General features: G+C 37.2%; 1 protein-coding gene across 2 annotated transcripts; it reads right to left on the bottom strand.

Annotated features, from left to right (window-relative positions):
* Positions 1-1365: 1365 nt before the first annotated feature.
* LOC144654589 (uncharacterized) lies at positions 1366-6935 on the bottom strand. 2 transcript variants are annotated; one of them, XM_078514760.1, is made up of 5 exons: positions 6830-6935; positions 4443-4633; positions 2949-3215; positions 2379-2607; positions 1366-1707 (listed from the first exon to the last, which is right to left on the bottom strand). In XM_078514760.1, coding segments are annotated over exons 2-5 (597 nt in total). In that variant the 5' UTR covers positions 4543-4633; positions 6830-6935; the 3' UTR covers positions 1366-1706. The 2 variants fall into 2 exon arrangements, with proteins under 2 accessions (XP_078370886.1, XP_078370885.1); XM_078514759.1 differs by lacking the exon at positions 6830-6935 and adding an exon at positions 5039-5320.
* Positions 6936-10233: the final 3298 nt, after the last annotated feature.

Raw genomic sequence — 10233 nt, 5'->3', positions numbered from 1 at the left:
AATAAAAACAAAGTGAATATCAGTATCCATACGATTGGCTTTTAAAAACTCTTTTCATTCATTTATTTACACACCGACTCCAAACACTTGTTAATCTAATTACGACCTGTTTCAGTTATAACGGTATTGCTATCCCGGAATTGCTATACATGTCGAGATTTAAATGAAACATTGTCTAGAATAATAACTTTTTGAGCATCAAAACCAATTAAAATTTAAATCTTAATAGTGACTTTTCGAGCCAGAAAAATAACGTTTTTATTATCCTCGCGGTGGGTCGAGGCTTTGTTGAAGGACAATTTTTACCAACTTGAATTAGCACAAAAGAAACTGTTTTCATTTAAGGCAATACCGCATGTGTGTGTGCAAAAGAGGGTGTAATTAATCATTTTGGTAATTTGCAGATAAAAAAAAAACTTTTCAGTAGCACATCCCACACAGCGTAAAAAATGAGGCTTTTAAATGAAATTAATTGAATTTTCTTATTTATACAGCCAATAGGAGCAGATGGTATTGTTTGTGATTGATTTGCGTTCATTTTTCTGGAGCGACTTGTTCAAGTTATAATTTATAATCTTCTAACCCCACAGTTCGGTTTGCCTCTTAAATTAGTTTTTTTTCAGTGGGAGATGTAATAAGACTATAGAATAGAAATTTCCACACGGAGTAATATATTTCTTTGTTTCAGCTCAGTAATGGTGTAATCGAGAGCAGTCCGAGAACAGTACTAGCGGAAAAATATATTCTAATTACTGATCGTAGGCTTGAAACATAAATTTTATCTCCATAACTCTTATCACTCCCCCCTCCACAGCCGCCCTAAATGTTTCTCGTCCATCCCGATCATATGTTGATTGACATATTTTTTAAATGTTAGTTTTGATATACATTTTTTGCATCACGGGTGCATGAATTTTGTAAGCAGACAGTCAAGATTCCTGCATCGTCTCCAAGGTCTATGGACGAATTTAATGCTGACCAAAGAAACGAGCGCGCGACCCTCACTTCCTGCGTTACCGATCGAGGTCGCTCCCCGCGCGTGTATATACCCGCGCATATTCCCGCGCTTGCCAGCGGCTCTTGGGAACGAGGCGGTTATATTTCCCCAAACATCCCGCTGTTTCTTTTTATTTAGCGAGCCTCGATTTTTCAAAGCATAGATAACGCTATCCATTGGATAAATCGCCATTCAGCGGATACATAGTAACAAAACAATCTACGCTATCCACTGGATAGCCATTAGCGATTTATTGGGTTGGTGGGGCTATCCATCCATCCTTGAACAACCGGGCCGGGTAGGTATGGAGTTCCCTACCAGGGATAATAATCAAATGTAGGCTAACACCACAAATAACATACAATCAGTCTTGTTTTATTCTTTATTACCTCTTTTAGCACTATGTATACATATCTGGCTGACAATCAAAACATGGAAGGTCTGTAACCAATTACAAAGCTAATCAAGACAATAACACGTGAAAATAAGACGTCTGGTAGGTCTGATAAACTTCATAAACCCTAATTATGCCATTAATTAAATCATGGAAATTAAGTCTGATAACAAGCATTACGCCTGAGGGCTGAACGCAATAATTTATCACCCTTATGCTACAGTATGTCTTGCTCTACTCATGTCTTATTCTAAACTATGACAAAAGATCATCCATGTTGGCGGACCCTGGCCACCATCACGTACCATCTTGCAATCTACGAGAAAATAAAATTACGTAAGTTAGCACTCACTTTAATGATAAAAACCCCCCTGAAATCTTAATAATATTTTCCAACATGGGTAACTAAATTCTCTGAGGGGAATACACAGGTCCGGTTTTCCCAGCAGTCCTTTAAACTGATTAATAAAATCAGAGAAATGCAAGGTTTAGTTTAAAGGCAAAAAAGGTTCAGAAATCATATTTAAAATTGAAATTATTTGACATTAGATTTCAACTCTTCCCACATATTGTATTTCGCGCAAAGTGGCGGATCTTGGAATATTTTAGCACGATTCCGACATACCTCAAATGTCCAAAAATTCCGAAAACCAAAGTTAAATTTTGTACAATAAAACCAAGATGGCTGCCAGTTTCGCGGATGGAAATGGTTCACGTTATCAATTTAATTTCAAGAATATTTTACAAGTTTATTGCAATAACAAAGTTGCTCTTCCTATAATCAACTCAAAAACGTCCTGAAGTTTCGATTCTGTTAACTAAGGGATCATGCTCCTTAGTGTAGCACTTACTAGACTCCAACCTTTTCCACAATGTTTTACAATTTTATTGCAATAACAATGTTGCTCTTCCTTTAAGCAACTCAAAAACGTTCTGAAGTCTCGACTCTGTTAACTGAGGGACCATGCTCCTTAGTACAGCACTTACCAGACTCCAACCTTTTCCACACATCTCTCTGCCTTGCAAAAGCATCGTCCTTCGTCATCCATTGACTGTTCGTAAGATTCCCTCTCCGAAGTCTGTGAGCATTCGACTACCATCAGTGGACAAAGGGAGACGCAAGCAATGCCACCCCATCGGCAGCGACACCGTCCTGTGCACGACTTGTTCAGGAACCATTCATCTGGAGCGCGGTTTCTGCACTCTGGGCGAGTGACTGTGATGATGCATAAAATAGAGATTTTAAAAATAATTTTAATTTATTTTCCAATTTCCTCAGCAACAAAAAGCATGGCACGGAACATGCAAAAACACGGATGGAACATTAAAGAACATGAGATGGCCATGAATCAATTAAACACGAAAAATAATGTTACAAGTAAGTTTCTGAAGGATTCTAGTGACTCTCAAGGTCCAGATGGCTTCTTGCCTCCTACTGAAAGCGTTTTTTTAAATTTTCCTATGAGGAATCTGCTTAAAACGGAAAAGCCATTCAAACTCATAGGACTATAAAATGCCAAGAATAAAAAATAAAATATAAAATGCCAAGAAGTCCACCTGGGGGAGGGAGAGGTGGGAAGTTAGGACGGGGTCTACAAGACTGTCGCTTGCATTTGCATCTTCCTGTTGGGTCAACAGCAGTTGGCTCATTACGGATCTCAGGAACTTGTCCCTGGGCGCACATTGGAATGGGGCTCGGGGGACACAAGGAGACACATGCCACGCTGCCACTGCGCCCGTTGCAGGTACAATACCCAGTACAGCGCTGATTAACAAACCGCTCCCACGGCTTGTAGAGAGAATCATCGTGAAGACATAGTTTACCTGATAAACAAAGATATAAAAACAATTTTCAAAGGCTTAAAAATTTATCATATGTCATGAATTTTGATCCGAGTTTACCCACAGACGCGTACACACAGGCTTCACACGCAATCTTTAATGAGTGAGAAAACTAACTATCATCTTATTAACCCTTGCTATATTATAAAAACTTAACAAATTATCTCCAAAAAGTAAATTTGCAACCATAAATGCCTTCAAATCGGCTCAAAAATTAGTCTTTTAACAGGAATCAGGGATAATAACATTAAAAACAAGGTTGGGAATTAAGAGAAGTTTGAACGACACGCTAAGGTGAAAAGTATTGGCCAAATTTCTCAACATGTGGCTTCCGTGACGAAGAGCTTAATCAGGTTTCGAGTTGTCATCAACCCAGGCGAGGTCACGCCATTTCGAGTGATCCTTGCCTGTCTTCTTTGATTACATGTTGTAAGGGCAAAATTACTTATTTAAAGATGAAATTTCACTGAACCTCACAACCGGCAATGAAGATTAAAGGTCTCATACTGCACGTTTTGAGAAAAACGGATCAAAATTTAGCTTTTTGTCGGCTGAACACTCTCTAGACTCTCTAGATCTGAATCATGATGAGGATCTGTTACAATGTGTCAAATTGTCGGTGGTCATCCGTTCTCCTTTCCTGTTTATGACAATTTTTGCGTGCAACAAAATAATCTAAAATAACGTGACCTTGCTCGAACCATTAAAAATCGTGCACGAAATGGACAGTTATATGCGAATTTGTAGAAAGTGAAGTAGTGACGCATTGAGCTTGAGCATGTTTTATTCATCAGTAATTTTTTGGAGTGTAAACACAGTGCCGGCGATGAAACAGCTGTAAAAAGATTTCAAAACAGTTCATTTTCTGGCAAAACCGAAAAGCAGATTTCTCAATAAAACTACTGGAACACTTGCGCGCTTTCTAGAGAATGATATAGACTCTTGATCGTTGCTCTGCCGTTTTTTAATGACCCAAATTGTTTAGAAATTAAAACGTCATATAAAAATGTCTAGGATGATTGAAACAGATGAAAAAAATTAGTCTCCTACTAACAGGAAGGAAGCAAACTATTATTTCAAACTGAATTTAGGGAATACTTATCATTGCAGACCAAACTGCCTCATAATGACGGCGAAACAGATTTCGAGAATTTGTGATCTTCCAAAACCATGATAACACACACATAAAAAAATAAGAATTGATCTTACCTTGGGCATTTTCTAAAAAAGGAGGAGGCATCTTGAAGTTGGCACATGTGCACATTTGAAAAACAACGAAAAGGAGCACGGAGACAAATGCTACAGCCATTTTGCTATCGCAGTGGAATTGTCCTACTCTTGTTAAGCGTCCTTTCTCTGCTGTGAAAACGACGCGGCGTTCACGGTGAACTTTTATAACCCTGAAAAACAAAAGAGACATTGTTGTTTGAAGTTTGTTGTTGCCAGTGAAATTTGATGACTAAAAATCGAGACTAGAGAAACAGTTTTGGTGTATCCTCCTTAATTCTATCATTGCGTCCAAGGCAAGAAATCTCGAGTTGCTTAGCTTTTATGATAAATCAGGGACATTGCATGTATCTGTTAACAAATGAATGTCAAATCGACGACCAGTTTAATACAGTTTTAAATTGCTGGTAAAAGCGTTTGAAAAGTTAAATGAAGGTGACGATATAAACAATCATTTCTCCGTAAAGACGCGTAATGTTCAAGTGGCGTTCCTCTCCAAGTAAGCGTCTATTCTTTGCTGGTTTAACTTATCTATAAACAAAATTAACACCCGGGTAAATGAGAAAATCCATGTTTACCTTGGCTTGAAGATTCAACAAGAACCAAGTGATATCCAAAAAGAAAACACTTTTAGAGCTGTGAAATGTGCAGCGGCAGAGAAAAACTGTGCGAGCAACTTAGGACGAAACTCGTCTTATGCTCGACACTGAAAACGGCATTTCCTGTTTCGCCCCTTTAAATTTTAAAATCGCCGTGGGCCGCAAAGTGTCTAGTGGCTTTCTGATGATTTTACTGGCTCGTGATGGGAACTCTTAATTATTTGACAGCCTCAGATGGCTTTGATAAACACGGAAAGCTAAATTTGAAGGGGCGCGGTGCACTATGGAATCACAATCATCTCTCAGGTTTACCCGCCCAGAAATGTCTGGCTACGATGCAGCTTCGAGAATTAAAAAGAACGGGAAACTCTACGATTTTTTAAGATTCTTTGCGATCAGTAAAATGTCTCCGGTCTGACGGGGAAGCCAAATGCAATTATTTTATGGAAAAACGCAACATGTGGTAAGCGACATTATTGAGCGGATTTGTGGTCTCACCTGAAAGATAAAATTGTTTAAATTGATTGTGACCTCAAAAACTGACCCTCCACAAAGGGGTGCCATCATCTGCTCTCTAAATACCTTAAATTTGAGCACACTTTTGTTCCACATTTTATTGAATTTTATAAAATCTACTGAACTCAAGTCTAGACATATTTTGATGACAAGATTCGCCGAAAGCAGGAATTTTCCCATAGTTTTTCTTTTTGTCGGTCAACTATTTTGTCCAAAATCTTGTAACTAAAATTACCTGTCCACAAAGGATTTGAGATAAGGAATATGAAAAGCAGATGAATAATTTATTTTTGTTTTTGTCTTATCCATGTTACATTTGCTTGCCACTTCTAGCTTGCCTTTGTGCACAACATTTCGAACTGGCAGTTAACGTGTTTCAGTGTCGGAATGATTATCTTCCCCAAGATTTAACAAGAAGAAAAAAAATAATTAAAAAATAAACAAATGTGACAGCCATCTTAAACTATTTCTTGTCCATCAATCGACTCTATGCATGTTTTTGGACAATCTTATCATTTTTTTTGAAAATGGAGAGAACAAAAATGCTTGAAATGAGGTCCAAATTAAAAAGCAACATGATTAGGCCGTCAAATTTTGTCTGGCCGCATCATTGACGTTGTTTAAAATAAGGCATTTAGCACGCTAATCGCCTTTACCAGACAAAACCTTTCCAGAAAGGCATTATTGTCTTTACTGGCTCAAAGAGTTTTAAACGTTTCCGGAAAGAAGAAAACCATGCATGATTTTTGGAAAAAGATTGAATTGCTACATTCTGTACGCTATAGAACAAGACAGAATGGCACATAAGGCAACCATCCTACATAAAGTATGCAAACAACATATTGCTTTTAGATAACTGAAAATAATCCCACATTAAATTCCTCATTTAATTGAATTGGACCTATACAACACAAATAAACATTGCTTCCAGATAAGAAAAATATCCCTCAAGTCACGAACTTCTTTTCCGTTTTTGAAAATTTTCCAGCTTTTTCTTGCCTACTGCCGTGAGGAAATCCTTTACTGCTGACAGAAAAACACTACTCCAACATTACTTTATAATAAAATGCGCAAACCATTTTGTATCTTTGCTAGGGAGGGTGTTCTATAGAAAACAGCTGTTTTCTCTTTTTACGAAACACGTCCGATCATTTGGTCCTCCCCTGACCACGCAACCCTATTAATTATACTGCATAAAACGTTAATTATGATGGCTCACAATTGCAACAGAGCAATGACCGTGTTAAAGCTTACCGGGAAAAGAAACACCACGAATTTTGTGCTGCAGCTCTGCTTATAAAGTGTGGCCCTTCCTACCACGGTACAATCCCTACACAGCCTACTTTGATCTACTTTGTTTGCGGCTTTGGCTACTATCGGACGATCGCGTGGCATCTAGTCACGTGACCGGAAATTGCAGTTTACAAAAATTGGCTCACGTCACACGCACAGTAAGAAACAAGCAGGACACGAAATGTCATCACTTACTTAAGGCAGGTGAATTTGAGTAAAATTTTTAAGAGGTTTAAAGAAGGGATAAAAGAAAGAAAATTATTTTCGGAATACCACATGACAGTTGACCCCCACACAAGAGTACCCCTGGTTGTCAAGGGGATTTTTTAGTGTCCATCTAACACCAAATTCTGATTTTAAAATCACATTAACCACCAGACAGTTGACATTTAATCACATTAAAACTTCAATAGTTCTTATTTCATAAAATGTTAATAATTCTTTCAGAAACATCCCCAAAAATCACCAAAATATTTACAAAACACCACAAAACCTAGATTCGTATAATGAGCAGGGGGTTTGCTGAAAACGTAAATGAGATATTTTCATTAAACCCAAGTAAAGTGGTGGATAAATGGCCTTCAGGTTTAACCTCGCTTTAATTCACAGCAGCCCCGTTCGTAACCGGCCGTAAAAAGTCACCACAACTGTGTATGTTCCTCGCAATTCTATATAGGTCTTTTGGCCAAAGAATTAATTAAGTCACGATTTTTGGTGCGGTCTTTTTTTACGAGAAAGGCAAAAAAAAATGGTGACATTTTGGACCAGGCAAGGATTTAAGATTCTTAACAAACAGGATCAAGCAGATTGAACAAATTATGAAATAAACAAACTGTTTTTAAGAATCTGTAAGGCCGATCAGACAGATTTATTTTGGCCCAATATTTCGGAAGGCCAAAAAAGACCTTCACCAGGGCGAAAGCGTGAAATAAATCTATTTTACATTTTTAGCTGTCTGATCAGCCTTGCAATTTTTAAAGACAGTTCTAACAAATGTTGTCTTTTATTATCTTTTACATAAGTAGCATAATGATTTCACCGCGGTCAAACGTCTGAGGCTGTTTTTGTTTTCTTATTTCGAGAGAAATCATTCACGTTAACGTGGAAGCATCGGTAAGGATATGTAAAATAGCTGCTGAGGGTAAATATATTTTTCAGTTCCCTCAAACGGGATTCTTTACTTTTAAAATGCTCCGCACCCGAACAAAATTGCTTTGACAATGGCGCCGACAGTCGGCATTTCGCCGTTTTCAAACACTTAGAACTTTTTTTAGTAAAGTTCCAAACAATTTAGTAAACCAGGAGAATGCTTTTTAAGTATCGAACTTCATTGAACAGGGGAAATAAAAACCTTATCTTTGAAGTAGTTTTCTTATTTTTTACGTTTTACCGCGGTGAACATAATGATGTGGATTCTTTGAATTCTCAACAGAATGCAAAAAAACCCGCTTTTTCCAGGCACACACGTCGGCCTATCTGCATGAGAAAATTAATTATCGGTAGAACCGCAAACAAGGGTAATTTCCAGCTTAAATTAATCATACATGGATAAACAAAAAATGAAATTTGATAAATAAGGTTACGAGCAGATAAAAAATTTAACAACTGCGGGAAGCTTTCAGTTATTAGGGGAAAAATAACTTTACGTTGCCGAAGAATATATTTACACTACAAGCGATAAAAATTAATATTAATAAAAAATACAAGTTACATTATATAAATATGAATTCTTTTGATATGACAAAAAGGCGAAAAAAGGCCAAAAAACACAAGGGTATTCTATGATCGTGATTAACTTTCAAAACTGCACTTTTTGCAAAACCATCTTACTGAATGCACATCCTAGTAGCCACGTTTTTGCTTACCGCCTCGCTACTGAATTAAATTGTCATTATTTTTAAAAAATGCACATTCAAATTATTTTTTTCTAAAATTGACTTCGAGCCACAAGAAGTAAAGAACCGCCAGAATCAAACGCAGAGAGGAAATCAGGTTGAAACAGATCTCTGGAAAAACCACATGTTTGTCTCTCAAAATAGTGGACAGCAAATGAGGCATTGAATTTTTAAATACAAGAAAGCAAATATTACCTTGGCTAGCTTCTCTCAAGCTTAACCGCGATGAAATTTCAACTGACAAATGTTTCAAATCTTGCCCGGAAAAGGGAGCTCCCTTAATGAAATGTGTGTTAATCGCTAATTCATTTTCTTTCCTGTCACTTGATATGTCAAGTTATTTTTATACAATTGGAGGAAATTTTGAATTTTAGCTTTCACTTTTTTAATGCACTACAAGCGCAAAAGAAACATATTATTTATTTACGCTCTTTTTAAAAGATAATTAACAGTCGCTTAATTAGCATGAAAATTAACTGAAATTTAAGTATACGTGATCAAAAAAGATTCCGCGGTTCCTTTTGGTGAAGTTTATCGTGATCTGATCTATGCATTTTGCTGCTGACTTATTAAATAAGCAACAAACATCGCTGCTAGTCAAAGAAAATTAAAAAAAAAAAAGAAAAAGAGAACGCAAGTGGGGAAAAAATTATTGCCTCTCCCCACTATTAATAATGTCTCTTTCGCGTGTGATATAAATTCGTCACAAATTATTCTTTTTAACCCTTGAAGAGCTGAAATTACTAAAAAACGTTTTAAACCGTTAATTTACTTTCTTTAAGCCACGGTGCTAAATTTGTCTAAACTTTGCTAGAAATGCATCTCACTTTCTCGCACTGCAGCAAGATTTTGGAAGATTTTATATCAAGTAAAAATGTAGATTACAATATTTTACTTTGGCGCATGCACCTAACATGCCTAAGCCAAAGTTTGGCCGTGCGGAAAGATCTATCCAACCTGTATTACCGTATTTATTCGATTAAGCGCCCTGGGCGCTTATTAAATTTTTGGACCCTTAGGGTGGGCGCTTATTTGAGGTGGGCCCTTATTCGAGGCTGGGCGCTTATTAAATTTTCACCATTTTTAGCAAGTAGTACGTTTATTTTGCAAGAAAACAATGTATAATAACTAAACGTGAAGGTGTGCGAAAGCTGAATTTTAAATGTTTATTGAAAGTTTCAGTAAAAAACTAAACAAAACTCGGTCTTCGGGATAGTCTCTTAGTAGTACTTAGTCAATTTTAATCTCTAATCAAATTTCCTCTTGTGTTCCCATTTTAGTGGGGTGGGGGTGGGCGCTTATTCGAGGCTGGGCGCTTATTAACTTTTCCTACCTACAGAGTGGGCGGTTATTCGAGGTGGGCGCTTATTCGAGGTTGGGCGAGGTGGGGTTAGGGAGTGCTTACGTCCGTCTTGGTTTATTCGTTATACCATGCCTTCTGTTAAAGATTAATTGTAATTCTAACAAATG

Source organism: Oculina patagonica, chromosome 5 (assembly GCF_052425735.1).
Source record: "Oculina patagonica isolate OP01 chromosome 5, crgOcupat, whole genome shotgun sequence".
NCBI classification, from domain to species: domain Eukaryota; kingdom Metazoa; phylum Cnidaria; class Anthozoa; order Scleractinia; family Oculinidae; genus Oculina; species Oculina patagonica.
The sequence above is the reverse complement of the archived record's forward strand: the minus strand, read 5'-3'. Positions and strand labels throughout refer to the sequence as shown.